We start from the raw sequence: 20074 nt of genomic DNA on the forward strand, positions 1-20074 counted from the left end.
CCACCGCTGCCGCGCCCGCACGGAGCGCAGGCCCGGGAGCGGGCGAGGGCCGGCTTGTCGCGGGGGGCGAGGGATCGCCGCCGGGGCTCTGGCGCGTCGGGTTAGCTGTGGAGCCCCCGAAGGCCACCCAGCCGTGTTTCCACGTGGAGCCCTCGCCCGTGCGGTGAAAACCTGTTAGCGGCTCGCGTGGCGGCGCGCACGGAGGGAGCGGGACCCGTGCGCGTTACCGGGGCCGCGCGTCTCGCTCGGAGGCGGAAGTGCCTGACGGGCCTCACACCTCAAAGCCACTTTCTGGCGAAATTACATTGTGTTGATTGAGGGGTTTAGTGTTTGCTTTTTAATACGGAGCTAGTCTGTGGTGAGACTTTTAGGGCTGATGGGAAGTTTGACAGACGCGGAGAGCCGCGCTCGGGAGGCGCGGTCGTCATGGAAACAGTGACACCCACTCGTGTCGAGGCCAGAGCCTTCTTCGGCCGTGTCACTGTCACCCGCCTGGAGTTTTGGCCGAAATGTCAAAACCTTTGGCGATGTGATCTGCAGTTTGCCACTTTGATGCTAGGTCTTTCTTTTTTCTTTTTCCGTGTTTGATCTTTCGAGTTGAACTTTGAAATACATGGTTTACCTTCTTGGCCACCTTCTGGGGCTCAGAATGGTGTATTTGCTGTCATTTTCGGGGTGCGGTTGGGGAACATCCCGGTCAGTACGTCTTGTTAGGGTGTCCTCCTCACGTTTCTCGTTTTTAGCTGGCGCGTTCGTGAATGACAATGACTGTAATCCACAGATGGAAGGCTCTCGGAAGCCCGACCCCAGAAAGTTAGTTTCCGCACATCCCGCCCCACCCCCGCCCGGCTGGAGCTTTCGTTCTGTGTCAAGTATGTCCACCTCCTGCTCCTGTGCCTCCCTCCCCACTGTTCTCTGGCTCCTGGGTTTTCTTCGGACATTTACTCCGTTTTATAATGTTACTTAGTTATCTTTTTCTTTATAATCTTCCTTTCCTGGTAGTCTGTGAGCCCCACGAGGACCCGAGTGCAGCCTATCTGTTAGGAGCCCTGTGTTTCACCGTCCCTGTGGGGACTGTTGAGCAAGTATTTGCCACGTGGATGAATTGGAGAATGAATGTTTTCTTTACGAGCACCTTTGCTCTTTTCTGTGTACATTTACAGCTCTGTGGTCTAACAGCAAGACTGGAACCAGGTAGCATTCTGCTGTCCCTTTGTCCATTTAAGGGTTAGGCCCTGCGAGCTTCGTGAGTCTACAGTAGGTGAGCACCCAGTAGGTGGGCACCATTTGGACCCACTATTGTTTAACTGTTTCAGTTTTATACTTTTTCACTGCTTTAGAAAACATTGCACCAAACATCTCTAGACACGTCTTGGTGTGCTTAAACCAATATTTCTGGAGGATAGATACTGCTTCAAGTGGAAATTACATATGTTTACAATTTTGATAGCTATTGCCAAGTTGTCCTCAAAAACGCTGGTACCGTTAGTAATGTATGAGAGTACCCCATTTCCCATACACTTTCTAAGAGTTTATTACTATATTTTTTATAATCTTGAGACAGAAAAATAGCTTCAACGTTGTAACTTAAATTTCCTTTTGTGTCTAGTGAAATTATGTTTTCATACATTGTATTTATTTTTCTGCTTGCTTGTATCATTTGTATTTTTTTTATTGCGTGGTTGATCTCTCTCATTGTTTTAAAGAATTTTTTGTATATTTTTAATGTGTTTTTTTTTTCCGTAATAGTGTTGCCATGCCAAGAGTTCCTGTATGCTTTACTATTTTGTGCTCCTTTGCTTTATTATTATTTTTTTAATTTTAACTTTAATTCCATACTAGAGGCCCGGTGCACGAAATTTGTGCACTGGGGGGGGGGGGGGCGTGTTTCCCTCAGCCCAGCCTGCACCCTCTCCAATCTGGGACCCCTCGGGCTATGTCTGACTGCTGGTTTAGGCCCAATCTCTTAAACTGGCAGTCAGACATCCCTCTCATAATCCGGGACTGCTGGCTCCCAACTGCTCACCTGTCTGCCTGCCTGCCTGCCTGATTGCCCCTAACTGCTTCTGCCTGCCTGCCTGATCACCCCCTACCACTCCCCTGCCAGCCTGATTGACGCCTAATTGCTCCCCTGCCGGCCTGATCGCCCCCAACTGCCCTCCCCTGCCGGCCCGGTTGCCCCCAACTGCCCTCCCCTGCAGGCCTGGTCACCCCCAACTGCCCTCCCCTGCAGGCCTGGTCACCCCCAACTGCTCTCCCCTGCAGGCCTGGTCCCCCCCAACTGCTCTCCCCTGCAGGCCTGGTCACCCCCAACTGTACTCCCCTGCAGGCCTGGTCGCCCCCAATTGCCTTCCCCTGCAGGCCTGGTCACCCTGCTGGCCCGATCACACCTAACTGCCCTCCCCTGCTGGCCTGGTTGCCCGTAACTGCCCTCCCCTGCTGGTCTGATCGCCCACAACTGCCCTCCCCCGCTGGCCATCTTGTGACCACATGGAGGTGGCCATCTTTGACCACATGGGGGTGGCTATCTTGTGTGAGGGTGTGATGGTCAATTTGCATATTACCTCTTTATTATATAGGATGAGACTTTATTTTGGGTATGGTGTGAATTTGGGGCTTCTCACAGTTCTAATATGATTGATTGAATTCTAAATCTTATCCATCTTTTTTACATGTTAACTTACTATTTATAATAAATTTTAAAAAATTATTGCTTCATTTTGCGTGTATTAAATAGCATGTTCTTTTAAAGAAATTTCTTTAAAATTGTTCTTTTTTTTTTTTTTTATAAATATATTTTATTGATTTTTTACAGAGAGGAAAGGAGAGAGATAGAGAGAGTTAGAAACATTGATGAGAGAGAAACATCGATCCGCCGCCTCCTGCACATCTCCTACTGGGGATGTGCCCGCAGCCCAGGTACATGCCCTTGACCGGAATCGAACCTGGGACCTTTCAGTCCGCAGGCTGACGCTCTATCCACTGAGCCAAACCGGTTTCGGCGAAATTGTTCTTACAATATAAAAAAATGAACTTCTGAATCTTCATGTTCTGTAAATCTGAAATTTTTATTAGGATTTCATTGTATTTATCAACATAACTTGGGAACGATTGGTATTTTTACCATATGGGTTCTTTCATCCAGCAATGAGAATGCCTTTGTTAAGTTCTTTTATGCCCGTCAGTCATCTATCACATGCTTATTGAATGTGCCAGGCACTTACCTAAGAGATTGGATGCATACTGAACGGACCACACAGAGATTCCTGCCCCAGTGGAACTTATAGTAGTACAATTTTCTTTTTATAGTTCTTCTACTTTATTTAATTCCTAGATATGTTATATTTGTTTTCATTGTGGATGGTATAGTTTTGTTTGTCCTATTACATTCTCAAATTTGTTACTGATCTATAGAAAAGTGTTTTTGTAATTGAATTATATACAACTGGCTTATTAGAATCTTGTTTTAATAGTTTGATGCTTTAGATTTTCTAGTCACAGTCATATTTGCAATCTCTTCTCTTCTAATATTTATATCTCATTTCTTTTTCTTATACTTCTAGAAACCTTCATTGTCAAGCCCTCCAATATAATGTTGAATAATATGGGTGATGGCAGGTGTCTTTGTCTTGTCATCTTTTTCGACTTAAATGAGCATTCTTTTAATATTGAGTATGGTGTTTGCTGTAGGTTTCTGATATTTTTGCTTAGCTAAGAACATTTGTTTTTTGAGTTGGGTTTTAATTTTATCAGTTGCTTTTTCTGTATTTCTTGAGGTGATTGATGAGGCCCCTTCTTTTATCTTGCAATATAGAGTAACTAGGGGCCCGGTGCATGAAATTCGTGCACTGGGCGGGGGGGTTCCTCAGCCCAGCCTGCCCCCTCTTACAGACTGGGAGCCCTCAGAGGATGTCCTATTGATGGCTTAGGTGTGTGCCCCTCTCCTCGCGGGAGCGGGCCTAAAGCCACAGTCTGGCCTCCCTCTGTGGGAGGTTACCAGGCTGATCAGGGGAAGGCGCCAGCCCCATCACCCCGCTACTGCAGCCACTGCCAGCCACCACAGCCGCCAAGGTGTTTTCATCAACACGGACTCCAGTCCCTTCACCATGAAAAAATGACAACTTTCTTTAGGCATTTTCAAGATATGTCTTTCATAGGATATGACTTTTCTTTCCTCCCCTCCCCTACCCTACCCTCCCCTCCCTCACCTGAGGGTATGTTTCCATTGATTTTTAGAGAATGTGGAAGAGAGAGGGACAGACAGAGAGAAACATCAATGTGAGAGGGACACTTTGATTGGTTGCCTCCCGCATGAGTCCTGACCTGGGCCCAGGCCAGGGAGGAGCCTGTAACCTAGGTATATGCCCTTGATCAGAATCGAACCCGGACCCTGCGGTTGGCAGGCTGAGGCTCTATCCACTGAGCCAAACCGGCTAGGGCAGGATATGACATTTCTTAGCCCCTCCAGCAGCAGACCTTCATTTTTTCCTTCAGGAGTGTGGTGGAAAAACCCTAGATCACCTTCTTGGATTCTTATAACCCAAGTTACCAAGAACACTGCAAGTGGCGGCGTATAGGGAGCTTAGCCAATGCGCGGTCAGAAAAGGTGTTTACGCTTGAACTGGTTTGGTGCAGTGGATAGAGCATCCGCCTGCAGACTGAAGGGTCCCAGGTTTGATTCCTGTTAAGGGCATGTACCTTGGTTGGGAGCACATCCCCAGTGGCGAGTGTGCAGGAGGCAGCCGATCAATGTTTCTCTCTCATCGATGTTTCTGACAGTCTATCCCTCTCCCCTCTTCTCTGTAAAAAAATCAATAAAATATATTTTTTAAAGAAAAGAAAAGGTGTTTCCTCTGCAGCCCATGCACAGAGAATCCCCTGCGTTGTGTCCACTGGGCTAGGGGCGTGTCCGGCTGGCCGCCGGGGGCACGCCCCCAAGCCCGGCGGCCGCGTATTTGCTGTGTCCACGGGCTGGGGGACATGGATCCCGCGGACACGGCGCGCAGCAGCTGCTGGGGGCACACCCCCAAGCCTGGCGGCCCTGCGTTCGCTGTGTCCACCAGGCTGGGGGGCGTTGACCCGGGCCACTTGGCGTGGCCGCTTGCGCTTGGCACCCTGGCCGCTTGTCCCGGGACCCAGCCTGCTTGGCGCCCCCGGCTGCTTGTCCTGGGACCCGGGCTGCTTGGCGCGGGTGCACACGCAAGCGGCCGCGGGGTGGGAACTTGAGGCGGAAGTTCCTGCCCCGCCCTGTGGCCACTTGTGCTTGGTGTCCCTGGCCGCTTGTGCCGTGACCCGGGCCGCTTGGCGCCGGTGCCCGTAGGCCACTCCTGGCCGGGGCGTTCTGTGACACCGGCCGCTCAAGGCCTACACGCGGGCCTACAGGCTCGGAGCGGCCTGGGTCCCGAGGATGTTCCCAGGACCCAGGCTGCTCGGCGTCCGCATATACAAATTAACCCGCCATCTTTGTTGGGTTAATTTGCATACTCACACCTGATTGGCTGGTAGGCGTCATGGAGGGATGGTCAGTTTACATCTTTCTCTTTTATTATATAGGATGTATTGATTTTCAGTGTTGAACCAGCCCTGTATTCTTGGATTCAGAACCTTGTTCTGCATATTTTATTCTTTTACTGTATTGTTGATTTTACTTTAGCATTCTTTTATGATTGTAAAAGATCGTTATAGTTGTCTTCCTTTGTATTTGTGCACATGTGCTATCCTGTTTTTTACAAGATAAGTGGCTTCCTAGAATGAGTTGTGAAGCTTTCTGGGGCAGTGTAAAAATCGCATTATTAAATGTTGGAAGAACTCTAGTCTGCAAAGCCAATTTGGACTGGTGCCTCTTTAAGTTACTTTTCAGTTCCTTCTGTTTTTGGTTAATTTAGCGTAAGTTACTTTTCAGTTCCTTCTGTTTTTGGTTAGTTTAGCTTTTTACATTCACTGGTCATTCTGATAAATTTTTCTGGAAAAATTATCCTTTGTTATATATTTTCAAATTAATTAACATAAAGTAAAACGCTCCACTTTCTAAGAATGGGTGCGTGAAGGTAAATTTTTTGAGACCCATGTATTATGAACAGATTCTAACCTTTTCAGTCGAATGATGATTTGTTAGATCTAGAATTGTAGATTTGAATGCATTTTCCTTAGATTTTTGGTTGTATTACCATACATGTTCTGTCTTCCAGTTCTGCTCTTGAGAATTTCTGATGACAGTTCTTTATTTCTGGTGATTTTCCTTTCCTCCCGTGTTCCAAAATGTCATTGGCATAGGTCTTTTGTCTTTATTGTGCCATGCATTTAGTTAACACTTTAGCCTGGAAATATGCACCCTTCAATTCAGTTCTGCGGAATTTTCTTCTTATTGTTTTTCTGCTTTTCATCTCCTCTGTTCTTACCTTCTGAAACTCTTACTATTGGATTTTGACTTTGTTTATTTAAAAAAAAACATAAGAATAGTGAGACAGTTCCTTGAGATTCTTTCGGAAGGATAGGTACCTTGGTAGTTGATAAAGTCAAGCAAAAGACTGGAGAAAGGAGGCACCCCACGGTCTTTTCTCCCAGGCAGGCTCTGTGGTGCCACTCCCTCATGATTACTTTTCATATAAGTGTAGGAGCCTTCTTTCTGTTTGGCCAAATGCTGTACATCTTCAGTTGACTTAGCTGTGGTAAATTTGGGTCCACTATTCTAGATATTTTGATATTTTCTTTCTTTTTTGAGAGAAAATGGAACTCTATACTTACATATAGTTCTATTTTTAAAATATTGGCAACTAAGTTGATTAATTTAAAAAACCCCACATAATTCAAAGATACATGTGTCTTGTAGGCCACCAGATTGCAGCCTGTACGTTAGAAGGATTCTGCCTGCGTGATTTAGTAGGTACCATGTGTGAGTGATCTTCCTACCTACACTCGAGGAAGACCTGGCTGCCCCGTAATATTTCGACATAGGAAATCAGAGGCTGTGTTCTAAGGTTGCTTGCTAAATAAGTTCAAGAGCTCTGTATTGGTAGACCTGAGTTGAAATCTGGGTTTGCTTGTTTACCAACTGGTTAGTCTTAGTTTTCACATCTGTAAAAGGAAGATTTGGGATGGATTAAGCAAATGTGAAAATGCTAGCTTGCTGGAGGAGAATGGACCTGCAGTAGTGCCGGCTTATTTGGGTTTTATCAGTCAGGTCAACAGAAGCTGTGCTATACATTCCAGGTATGGAGGGCTTTACTACAGGAATCAGAACTTCTACAGCTCTTGGCAGGGCTGGAGGTGCAGTGCTCAGGAAACCCTTCTCTGTTTCTGTCAGTCTGATACAAGGACCTTGCCTGGAAGCTCTGTGACTGAGGACAGGGGAGAGCTCCCAGGCCCGCTCAGTCTGCAGCACTGGAGGAGCTGACTTTGGATGCTATTGAGACTTGAGAAGCCACCCCTATCACAGCTCCTACAAGCCCAGATGCAGCACATGGTTTCCAAGAGCTCCCTGACCTCTGAGAACCTCTTGTCGCCTGTGTGTGTCCTGCCTCTGTCTCCTGAGAACAGCTGTGATGATTGTGACTCAAGCCTCCTAGGAGTGCCTTGCCTTGCAGACTGTAACTCAGAGGCAGCAGGGAAGGCTTCTAGGAAGTGCATTGCTGACATTCTCCTCTGCACCTGCGGAGAGCCCAGTGCCCACAGCATGCACCACAGTCACTCTATCTGTGGAAGGAAGAAAGATTGTTGGAAGGGCTTTGTCCCTTTCTTTGACATTTCTTAAACGTAGTGGCTGGTCCTTTAGAAGGATTCATTTTCTTATTATTATATATTTTTATTGATTTCAGAGAGGCAGGGAGAGGGAGAGCGATAGAAACATCAATGATGAGAGAGAATCATTGATCAGCTTCCTCCTGCACGCCCCCTACTGGGGATTGAGCCCACAACCCGGGCATGTACCCAGGCTGACTGCTCTGTCCACTGAGCAAAACCAGCTAGGGCTAGAAGGATTAATTTTTTTTAAATATATATTTTAATATATATTTTATTGATTTTTTTTTTACAGAGGGGAAGGAAGAGAGAATTAGAAACATCGATCAGCTGCCTCTTGCACACCCCCTACTGGGGATGTGCCCGCAACCAAGGTACATGCCCTTGACCAGAATCGAACCTGGGACTCCTCAGTCTGCAGGCCGACGCTCTATCCACTGAGCCAAACCGGTTAGGGCTAGAAGGATTAATTTTTTAAAAAGAGGGAAGGGTGTCATTTCCTGTAGATTCTAAGTCATGATGGGAACACCCAGTTGGCCAAGCTCAGGCTACTCGTCCTTTTCCAGGCCGCCAAGGATGATTGAGAACTCAAGGGTCCGGGTTTGATAGCTTCCATGTTGGGAGGCAGAACCTTGCTATCTGTCAGGACTTGTCAGCTATTGATTTCCCAACACCGGAAGAGGAAAGTCATTCGCAAGACAAACAAACGGCCGTGTGCACTACACTGTGTAAACAAAACACTAAGTTCATAGAGGAGAACCTGTCCAGGGGCCCTATAAGATTTTAAAACAATGAGGAGAAATTATTTTTCAAGCAACATGATATAGGTGTGGGCTCTTTCTGAACATTTTGCTTGGCTACTCAGAATTTCATGTAATACTGTAAGGCTAATATGCTCATTTTCAAAGTTCTCGAACATTACCCTGATCCTTTTTTCTAGTTACTGTTTAAATAAAGGGTCTGGATTTCCTTACCAGTAAAATACTGAGTTTTGACTTTGATAGTGATTCACAATACGTGAGAATGGCATTGAGGTAAAAGAAAAGAGGTTGAGAACTTTTAAGTATATTTTTTAATTTTCATAGAGGAAAAGGAGAGGGAGAGAGATAGAAACATCAGTGATGAGAGAGAATCATTGATTGGCTGCCTCCTGCGCGCCTCCTACTGGGGATTGAGCCCACAACCCGGGCATGTGCCTTTGACCTGAATTGAATCCTGGACCCCTCAGTCCACAGGCCGATGGCTCTATCCACTGAGCCAGCTAGGGTAGGAGGTTGAGAACTTTTAGAGCAGTGATTTTTTTAAACTGGTGTGCTGCAACAATTTTTAAAACATGCGATGCCTATTTAGTCAGGGGCACTGACCTCTTTTCCCTGAGATTGTCAGATTAAAAAAAAAATGACAACAGGTAACACAACAATAGCTGTGTGGTGTGAATGCCCTGTCTTGAACCATAAATATGTAGGTCATATAACAGAGTTGCGTCTTAATTGATCACGGTGCATAATAAGGTTGCATCTGATTGGTTAATTCTTGGCATCAGAAATTTTTATATACAAGTATAGGCGTCTGATTTTTTAAAAAGTCACCTTGGAGCAAAAAGGGTAGGTAATGATTTTTTTAAGTAAATCAACAGTATACCTATTTTTGTCAGATGGGCAAAAAATATTATTTTTTGGTGTGCCTCAGTATTTTAGTAATTAGTTTGTGTAACCTTCAGATGAAAAAGGTTGAAAATCACTGAACCAGAGCAGAGGTTGGCAAACTTTGTAAAGGCCCAAAGTGGGCTCTGTGGATCACATGGCTTCTATTGCAATTCCTCTGCCTGTGTAGCTTGAAAGCAGCTGTAGACAATGTGTAGTTTGAATTGGCACGCCGTGTTCCAGTAAACACTTATGTACATAAACAGACAGTAGCCAAATTTGGCCAAAAACAGGTGGCCAGGTCTGTAGTTAGCTGACCCTTGGACTAGGCAATTGCTAGAACTCTGTTCCAAGCTAATATTCCATAAGATTCTAATCTAAGTTCCAGTTTCCTGGAAAAGATGAGGAAATAGAATTCTAAGAAAGTTGTGTTAATTATAGATACACACTTAATTGACTCCCTTATTAAAACCATGTCTAGTGTAGGTTAAGCCTTAGGAGGAGAGTCTGCAGACAAGGGCACTGGCACTCCTGTCCTGCTCAGCACTCTTCCCCTGACGTCAGGAATGTGCTGCTCTCCCTTTAGAACAGTGGTTCTCAACCTTCCTAATGCTGCGACCCTTTAATACAGTTCCTCATGTTGTGGTGACCCCCAACCATAAAATTATTTTCGTTGCTCCTTCATAACTGTAATTTTGCTACTGTTATGAATCGTAATGTAAATATCTGATATGCAGGATGTATTTAGGCGACCCCTGTGAAAGGGTCGTTCGACCCCCAAAGGGGTCGCGACCCACCGGTTGAGAACCGCTGCTTTAGAACATTGAGCTAATGTGGACAGTTTGTTCTCATGCTTCTGCTCAGTGTGACAGACAGGAAAGAAGGACTTGTCTATATTCTCGAGGAGAACAGATGAGAAATGACTGCAGAAAATGTAATAAGAATAAAAAGGCACGGGATTCTTGTCTTAGTTTCTTAGGATTTGAGTCATGACTCTTTCCATACCCATTTCACATTCCATATTCTGGGAGAGAGAAAAGATGCTCTTGCTTTTGCATCGTTAGGTGTGGTCTTTTGTTTGCATTATATGCCTTTGTCCAAGCACAAGGTTGCCCACATTTACCATCATTCCTAACTTCTTTTGGAAATTGTTTGTTTTCCTCTTCCAACTTGCTGCTGTAGTAATATCTCACTGGGTTACCTTTACAATTTTTCCTGTTTACTCTGTGTCTGGAGATGAGATTGCTTTCTTCTTCAGAAAATACTAGGTGTACCGGTTAATAATGTGGATTTTGTAATCAAAGAAAACATGATAATTTCAAGAGAAACATCAAAAGTGCTTTATTCAAAGCAATGTTCATTGCTAGCTACACATTTCCCCCATCTTTCAGATAATTTGTGCATACCTCCCAATAGAACTTTTCTTGTTTTGAGGCAAACCATTCAGAGACCCAATTTTCCACTTCTTCATAAGTTTTGAAGTGCTGCTCAGAAAGTGCGTGTGCCATCGATCAGAACAAGTGGTAATCTGAAGGAGCAAGTTCTGGTGAATACAGCGGGTGGGTTAATACTTCCCAGGCAAGATCTTTTAATGTGTCTTTAACTGGTTTTGAAGTGTGTGATGGTGCGTCATCATGAAGCAAAATTACTATGCCTTCTGGCACATTCTGGTTGTTTCACGATCAAAGTGTGGTTTAAATTGATTATTTGTTGTCGGTAGCGATCAGTATTAATGGTTTCACCTGGTTTTAGAAGCTCATAATACACCACACCTTCCTGATCCCACCAAATGCAGAGCATTGTCTTCTTTCCAAAGCGATTTGGCCTTGCAGTCGATGTTGATGGTTGACCTGGATCAACTCGTGATTTTGTGCGTTTGGGATTCTCAAAATAAATCCACTTTTCATCGCCAGTCACAATTCGATGCAAAAAAGACTTTATTTCGTGCCATTGAAGCAACATTTTACTGATGACTTTTCAGTTTTCCATTTGTCTTTTGTTCAGTTGATGTGGCACCCATTTTTCTTACTTTAAAATCTTTTCCATTGCTTGTAAATGATCGGAAATGGTTTGCTTTCTGCAAGTTGTTTTTGAGTTTGACCCGGATCTTCATCCAATAATGCTTGTAATTGTTGGTCTTCAAACTTTTTCGGTTGATCTGGACGTTCTTTGTCTTTCACATGGAAATCATCACTTTTAAAGCGTTTAAACGAGCGTTCACAAGTATCTTGAGATGGAGCATGTTCACCATAAGCTTCCTGAAGAATACGATAACTTTTTCTTCAAAATAAAGTAATGAATTAAAACTTCCCGCAAATGCTCTTTTTTTGACACGAAATTCGACATTTTTAAGTGTAAAAATATCTATGATGTTAACACCTTTCGTACCGCTCATGAGTTTTCTCGTGTTTCGCGCGCCATCTGTTAAGGACCGCTCACGAGTTTTCTCGTTTTTCATGCCCATGAAAAAGGAGCGAATCTAGATACTTATGTAAATTTTGTTTGGTCCCTCTTCATAGAGGAAAATGTTTTACGCAGTACCATACGTTAAAAAAGTACTAGGAACTTTAATTGTTTTTGTAAATAAAAATGTTATAATTATTGAAAAACGACACCTAAAGTGCATTATGATGATTTAAATAACGTGCAGTTTGCCCGAAAACGTGCGGTCTCTGGCGTATGTCTTAGAGATTTCTATGCGGTACGAAAGGTGTTAACACCTTCAGCAAATTTGACATATGAAGTTTTGAAACTTGCTGTCAATACAACAAAATAGCATACATATCCGATCGCATAAATATCAACATATGTGTAACTCCATCTATTGAAAAAAATCCACATTATTATCTGGTACACCTAGTAGAGGCCTCCACTTGCCTTTATTTTTTTTGTATATATACTAGAGGCCCGGTGCATGAAATTTGTGCACAGGCGGGGTGGGGGGCACTCCCTCAGTCCGGCCTGCACCCTCTCCAATCTGGAACCCCTTGGGGGATGTCTGACTGCCTCTCACAATCCGGGACCACTGGCTCCTAATGGCTTGCTTGCTTGCCTGCCTGCCTGATTGCCCCTAACCACCTCTGCCTGCTCCCCTGCTGGCCTGATCGCCCCTAACTGCCTCTTCCTCGCCTCGTACCCGGGACCCAGGATTCCCTTCTCCGGCCAGTCGCAGGCACTTGGGACCCAGGCTTCCCTCCCTCTGGCTGGCCGCAGGCACCCAGGACCCGGGCTGGCTTCACCTGGACCAGCCGCAGCTGCAGGGAACTGTGAGCGGGCGGCATCCTGGGCCACAGCCGCAGGCGCCCGGGACCGTGGGGCAGGCGGCTTGTCCCTCTCCCAGGCCACAGCCCCAGCCGCTGGCGCCCAGGACCATGGGGTGGGCGGCTTGTCACTCTCCTGGGCTGCAGAAGCTGGCGCCTGGGACCGCCGGTACCATAGGGCATGCGGCTTGTCTCTCTCCTGGGCCGTAGCCCCAGCCGCTGGCGCCTGGGACCGTGGGGTGGGTGGCTCGTTCTCCCAGCCGCAGCCTGGCTGGTCCCATTCCTCTCTGGAGAGCTCATTTGTGCCTCCTGGTCCCCATTCCTCTCTCGAGAGCTCATTTGTGCCTGGCTGGTCCCCATTCCTCTCTCCCCAGTGTTGAGTGTCTGAGCAGTTAAGGCATGATGGCATGAGGGCATGATGACCATTTGCATATTAGCTCTTTATTATATAGGATTTTTATTGATTTCAGAGAGGAGAGAGATGGAGAAACATCAAGGATGAGAGAGAATCATTGACCAGCTGCCTTCTGCATGCCCCCCACTGGAGATTGAGCCCGCAACCCAGGCATGTGCCCTGACCAGGAATTGAACCATGACCTCCTGGTTCATAGGTCGGTGCTCAACCACTGAGCCACGCCAGTTGGGCTCCATTTGCCTTTTCAATACAAACTTCTTTCTGCCTTCTAATAAGAGTCGGGATTCCAAGCTCAGAGTCCCAGCTCTTTGCCTTTTAAGCCCTTGATTCCCAATAGTTATTCCTACTTTTCTTCATCCTCTTCTGGGATCACTTTCCCCCTCAGTGTATATACCTGCACATGATCACCTTGCTCCCACATTAATCCCCTTCAACAGCTATTCCAGCTCCCTGTGTTCCCAGCCAGAGCTGCCTGCATAAAGCAATCATGTCTTGGTCCTGCTCACGTCCCTCCTTATTTTCCATCTTCTTTACTGCCCTGCTCTATTTTCTCCAATAAATACCTTAAGTTAGATTACATACGTATGTATTGGGGTTATTGTTTGTCTCCGCCTCTTAGACTATAACCTACTCAAGGGTAGAGATTTTTGTTATCTTGGACATCCCTGTATGCCAAGTATGTAGGACAATGCCCGGAATACATTCAGTGGTTCTCAACCTTCCTAATGCTGCGACCCTTTAATACAGTTCCTCATGTTGTGGTGACCCCCAACCATAAAATTATTTTCATTGCTACTTCATAACTGTAATTTTGCTACTGTTATGAATCGTCATGTAAATATCTGATATGCAGAATGTATTTTCAGGTCGCGACCCACAGGTTGCTTAAGAGCTGAAGAAATAATTGTCGAATAAATGAAGGGTACAGGATTCATGGCCTCAGTTCTAGCCTTGGTTTTTGTTGCTTAATTTTCACTTCCTTATTTTGGAATAATTTTATAGCCAATTTTTAAGGACATGTTATGGGGTCTTTCTTTTGGAGAAGTATTTATTTTAGTTATTTTTGCATGATCCTGGCTTCTAATTTTGACTTTTGTGGGATTTAACTCATTCCAGGAAGTATTTATGTGACAATATGGCAGTTAAGCTTTACTTCTGGAGGGTCTGCTCTGATTGATAGCAGTTGACTGGGGCCACAAGGATTCTCACCCTAGCTGTCTGTCAGAATTACTGGGAAGCTTTAAAACAAACATTAGAGTCCACTGAATCAGATTAGGCTAGGAGCAAGGGTTGTTCATTTTTAAGCAGTGTTTGTCAGTGATCGTTATTAGGAGCTAGCTTGGTGTAAGGGCTTTCTGGCTTCAGCAGAATTGGGTGCTGTAATTTAAGCAATATCTGTCAAGGGCGATTGTGACTAAGTATTAATTCCTTCACATTGTGTAGTAATATGAAGCCATGAGCAAAACTTTTTTTTTTAAAAATATGTTTTATTGATTTTTTACAGAGAGGAAGGGAGAGGGATAGAGAGTAGAAATATCGATGAGAGAGAAACATCAATCAGCTGCCTCCTGCACACCCCCTACTGGCGATGTGCCCGCAACCAAGGTACATGCCCTTGACCAGAATCAAACCTGGGATCCTTCAGTCCGCAGGCTGATGCTCTGTCCACTGAGCCAAACCGGTTAGGGCAAGCAAAACTTTTTGTTCATGTTTTCATAGATAGGGAATGCTCCTGTATTCAGGAAGTATATAATTTGGTGGAGGAATGGAAAGGAACATAGAAACCTTTTAGAAAATAAGTATAAAATAAAATATGTGGTATTGACTGAAAGTCCAGCAGGAGGTAGAAGGGAAAGCAGTGAAAATAGCTGTTTTGATTCTGTTTGCTTTTCTCACAGGTCATACTTTGGCTGCTTGTCAGAATAGCCCAGAGGCATATTTTGTTTGACCTGCACATTAAAAAAACAACTTGAATTAGTTGCTTGCATTTAGCAGTTAGGAAAATATTTCCAGTCATAAATTTCCCTCCAAGCATCCTGTGCTCATTTGTCTCAAAGTCTTTTCTCATGTCCCTAATTATTTCTTTGATCTGTTAGTTGATGAAGTGTGTGCTGTTTAATTTCCATGTATTTGTGAATTTTCTGGTTTTTATTTCATTATTTCTAGTTTTACTTTACAAACTATGCTTTGCATGATTTTAATTTTTAAAAAATTTATGAACAATTATTTTATGGCCTAACATGCATGCTGCACAGTGTTCCGTGTTCACCTTTCTTTTGGACTGGACAGTCTCTGTTGATTTATTTTCAAGTTCATGGATTGTTCTGCCAGTTTGGTGAGCCCCACTAGTGAGTTTGTCATTCAGTTAAGAGCCCTGGCAGGTGTAGCTCAGTTGGTTGGAGCATTGTTAGATCTGTGCACTGAAGGGTTGCGGGTTCGATTCTTGGTCAGGGCACATACCTAGGTTGTGGGTTTAATCCCCAGTCTCACGTACGGGAGGCAACCGATGGCTGTTTCTCTTATTGATGCCCCTCTCATCAATAAAAAAAACCATTCTGTGTGAGGATTAAAAAAATTAGATGTGCAACATGCTGTGTGTGCAAATCATATACGTAGTGTGGGGAAAATGTAAAGTATTAATTTTTTTCCACTGATTACATGCTATAATGATATTATTTTGATATTCTGGGTTAAATAAAATATGTTTTAAAATTTCACTTGTTAAAGTTTCAAGCTTCTTTTTACTTTTTAAATGTGGCTGCTGGAGAATTTAAAAGTACAGTTGACCCTGGGACAACGTGTGTTTGAAATGCACAGGTCCACTTATATATGGATTTTTTTCAATAAATATGTAGTTGGCAGTCTGTATCCCCAGGTTTTGCATTGGCAGATTCAACCAACCATGGATCAAAAACAGTATTTTTGATTTGTGGTTGGGAATCTGCAGATGCAGGGGCAGACTGTATGCAGTGTGCTGGGCCATCTATACTAATAAAAGGGTAATATGCTAATTAGACTGGATAGACCGGACATCTTGCGATGAGGCCGGCAGGGGAGGGCAGTTAGGGGGTGATCAGGTCGGCAGGCAGAGGCGGTTAGGGGCGATTGGGCAGGCAGGCAGAGTGGTTAGGGATGATCAGGTCGGCAGGGGAGGGTGGTTTGGAGCCAGCAGTTCTGGATTGCGAGAGGGATATCCGACTGCTGCTTTAGGCCCAATCAGGCCTAAACCGGTCATCCCCTGAGGGGTCCCGGATTGGAGAGGGTACAGACCGGGCTGAGGTACCCCCACCCTTCTCTTGTACGAATTTCGTGCACTGGGCCTCTAGTGTGTATATATGTGTGTGTGTGTATGTGTGTGTGTATCCTATCCTATCTAATCCTATCTAATAAAAGACAAAAAGGGTTATTAATCATACTTCTGCTATGCTTCCCATTGGCTAATCAGCGAGATATGCAAATTAACTGCTAAAAAAGATGGTGGCCGGCAGCTACGCAGCTGAAGCGAGCAGGAGGTTTGCTTGCTCCAGTGATGGAGGAAGCCAAGGTTCCCCGCCTGCCGTGGCCTGCTTTAAGCTCCGAAAGCAACAATGTTTCAATTATAGAAGCTAAACAAACCCCAGATACCTGCTTTCAGCCAGCCGCAGCCTCAAAGCTGGGAGCGCCAGTGAAGGCAACAGAGTTTCAATTATAGAAGGTAAATAAATCCCAGAATTTAAAAAAAAAAAAAAAAAAGGAGAGGCTGGGAGCTTCAGTCGAAGGCCAGCCTGAAAACGGCCCTCGGCCCCTCACCCAGACTGGCCAGGCACCCCAGTAGGGACACCTACCCTGAAGGGGGTGTGGCCAGCCTGAAAACAGCCATCAGCCACTCATCCAGGCTGGCCAGGCACCCCAGTGGGAACCCCCACCCTGAAGGGGGTGTGACCAGCTGCAAACAGCCATCAGCTCCTCACCCTGGCTGGCCAGGCACCCAAGCGGGACCCCCACCCTGATCCGGGACACCCTTCAGGGCAAACCAGCCGGCCCCCACCCGTGCACCAGGCCTCTATCCTATATAGTAAAAGGGTAATATGCAAATTGACCCTAACAGCAGCAGGACTGGGAATGACTGGTCACTATGACACACACTGACCACCAGGGGGCAGACGCTCAATGCAGGAGCTGCCCTCTGGTGGTCAGTGTGCTCCCACATGGGGGTGCTCTGCTCAGCCACAAGCCAGGCTGATGGCTGCCAGTACAGCGGTGGTGGTAGGAGCCTCTCCTGCCTCCTCAGCAGCGCTAAGGATGTCCAACTGCAGCTTAGGCCTGCTCCCCGCTGGCAAGTGGACATCCCCCGAGGGCTGCCGGGCTGCCAGAGGGATGTCTGATTGCCAGCTTAGGCCCAATCCCCCCGGGGAGCAGGCCTAAGCCAGCAAGTGGTCATCCCCCGAGGGGTCCCAGACTGCGAGAGGGCACAGGCCGGGATGCACAAATTTTTGTGCACCGGGCCTCTAGTATATATATGAAAGCCAAGTGGCCGGAATAACTGGTCACTGTGACGCGCACTGCGGCAGCCAACTGGCCCGATCGACCCTGATCAGCCCCTCCCAACCTCCCACAGCCCCGCCCCGGATCCCCCTCACACCGCCTCTCCCCCCCCCCCCCATCAGGGGCGGGCCAGCCAACCAACTGCCTATGGCCCCCCGCCAGCCTGGCCCCAATTGGCCCCCCCACATCCCCTCACCCCTGCCAGCCCAGCCTGATTGGGCCCCATGGGGGCAGACGGCTGGACCTCACTCGTGCACGAATTTGTGCACCCGGCTTCTAGTCTCTTACATAAAAGGCCCGTGGCCGTCATGCCGTTAAGAGCAAACAAGCAGCGGCTCTCGCAGCGGGCAGGGAGGTGCGCAAGCTATGAGCGGCGGAGGGTGGGGCGCAAGCTACAAGCGTTGGAGAGCTATGGGTGGCGGAGGGCAGGGTGTGAGCTACTAGTGGTGATGGGTGGAGTGGCCAGCTGAGGCAAGCAGAAGTGAGCTACTCCTGCACGATTTCGTGCGCGCTGGGCCTCTAGTTTTATACAGTCAGTCCTTGGGTTACATTGGACTTTCGTGGTTATGTCGCCATCTCCCATTTCTTTATATATAAAAAAAGTTCCATCATTTCAATGTATGTACATACGTGCTTTATGTTTTTTATTATTTATTTACCACAACTAAAGGTCAGGAATTGTTATCTTTCTTTTAAATTGTTTTTACTGTTTCACTTCAATACTGCTGTGTATGTGCTCCATATGAGTGACGTAGGTGCTTATGTAGGTGGGTTCCGACTTACAGCGAAAATCGCGAATGGATCTCTGATGTAACCTGAGGACCTACTGTATAAGGGACTTGAGCATCCGTGGAGCATCCGTGGATTGTGGTATCTGAAGGGTTTCTGGAACCAATCTCCAGTGGATACTGAGCAGAGGCCAAAGTTATACATGAATTTTTGACTGCATGGGGTTGATGGGTTTCCGTGTCCCAACCCCTGCCTTGTTCACGGTGCACTGTATATGCATGGTTTGTGTCCCGTTCCTGTCGTGTTCTCTACACTATCCTAACAACTTCCTTAATGATGGTCTTTGTTCTCCATGATTCATTTGGAAATATGTAAAGATTACAAAAAGTAATATAACTATTAGCAAATCAGCAATTTTTTCCCATTTGTGTAATTGTAGCAAAAATACACATTAAATCATTTTATAAAGAAAATGTTTTATTGAAATTTATGATTAAAAATACTGTTCTATTGTGGTTTTTCTAATAGTGTTCAATAAATTGATTTTCTTTGAATAGCTTTATACTTTAAGGTTTTTTAATTACTAAAAATGGCTAAAGTATTTGTAAGAGTTATATATGGAACTTTTGTATTTTAAAATGTCATACCAGGAATCCTCAAAAGAAAGGTTGTGTCACTATTTGAAGATGTGGATGTGTTTTAATTTGGGAAGACTGACTTTCATGGCCTCTCCTTCACAGATGATGACTTTGACCAATTTGATAAGCCGGGTGCAGAGCGGTCCTGGAGGAGAAGGGCTGCAGATGAGGACTGGGACAGGTATGAACACCTGCTTGTGTGTATCAGAGTCCACGCTGATTTATCTCATTCCGCCACTTGGCTCCGCAGAGTTCTTCTCTGAAAACAGTGTGTTGGCCCCCTGATGCTCTTTCCAGGTGGGCTGGAGGACAAGGACGGGCACTCCAGGCAGAGGCTCCAGGCCTGTGTTGTCTAAAGGGTGGCCAGTGGGACACTGGTTGTCTCATCTCTCTGTGTTTCTGTACATTGATGGTATTGACTTGGTGAACACCCAGAGCTGTTGTTGGAGTACTTTTCTGCAAGAGTTCCTGTTGTCCACATCCTACCCAATATTTGGTAGACTTTACAGTTTTTGCCATTTTAATATATATTTTAAATTTGTATTTCCCTGATTCCTTGTGAAGATGAAAATACCTTTTTAGGAGTGCATGTGTGTGCGCACATACATACGCACAAGTACACACACACTGACAGTATATGGAAAGTCCCCAGTAATGATAGATGTCAGTTCAGTGTAGCGATTACTTTCATTGAGGAGCTTGAGCACCGGCACACGGATGTTTCCTGGAAGAAGGCCACGGGACAGAGCTGGGGGGTGGAGTTCTCAAATGATGATGATTCTGTCTGTATACATTTTACCATTTAAATACTGTGTTGCAAATGTGAAAATGACTTTGGGTTATAGTCAGAAAGTTTAACATAAAGGTGAACAGCTCTGACTAAAGAACAACAGTATTATAAAACAAGAACCTGATTCCTGTCGGGGAAACTAGGGAGCCCCAGAAACTTCACAGAATACTCAACATTGGAAACTACGTCTCATACCATAGCCTTTATAAATTTTATAAAGTTCATTACTCTCCAGTGACTCTCAACCTATAAAACATTGCTCAGAGCTTAGAACAAATTCACCTGTAAAAGAAATGGTCTTACTGGGAAGTAGTGGTAACTGATTTTTGTTTAAAAGA

General features: G+C 45.5%; 1 protein-coding gene across 6 annotated transcripts in view; it reads left to right on the top strand.

The window, feature by feature from the left end:
• Positions 1 to 331: 331 nt before the first annotated feature.
• RBM33 (RNA binding motif protein 33) overlaps positions 332 to 20074 on the top strand; it is a 114631-nt gene continuing 94888 nt past the window's right edge. For 3 of the 6 annotated variants that reach the window (XM_023744270.1, XM_023744271.1, XM_023744272.1), the window contains exons 1-2: positions 741 to 813; positions 19049 to 19127. In XM_023744270.1, the coding sequence (XP_023600038.1) occupies positions 759 to 813; positions 19049 to 19127 (134 nt within the window). In that variant the 5' untranslated portion in view covers positions 741 to 758. Of the gene's footprint in view, positions 814 to 19048; positions 19128 to 20074 lie in introns of all 6 variants that reach the window. The other 3 variants (XR_002826309.1, XM_023744273.1, XM_023744274.1) reach the window with 3 other exon arrangements.

This window comes from Myotis lucifugus, unplaced genomic scaffold (genome assembly GCF_000147115.1).
Source record: "Myotis lucifugus unplaced genomic scaffold, Myoluc2.0 scaffold_442, whole genome shotgun sequence".
In the NCBI taxonomy this organism is placed as follows: domain Eukaryota; kingdom Metazoa; phylum Chordata; class Mammalia; order Chiroptera; family Vespertilionidae; genus Myotis; species Myotis lucifugus.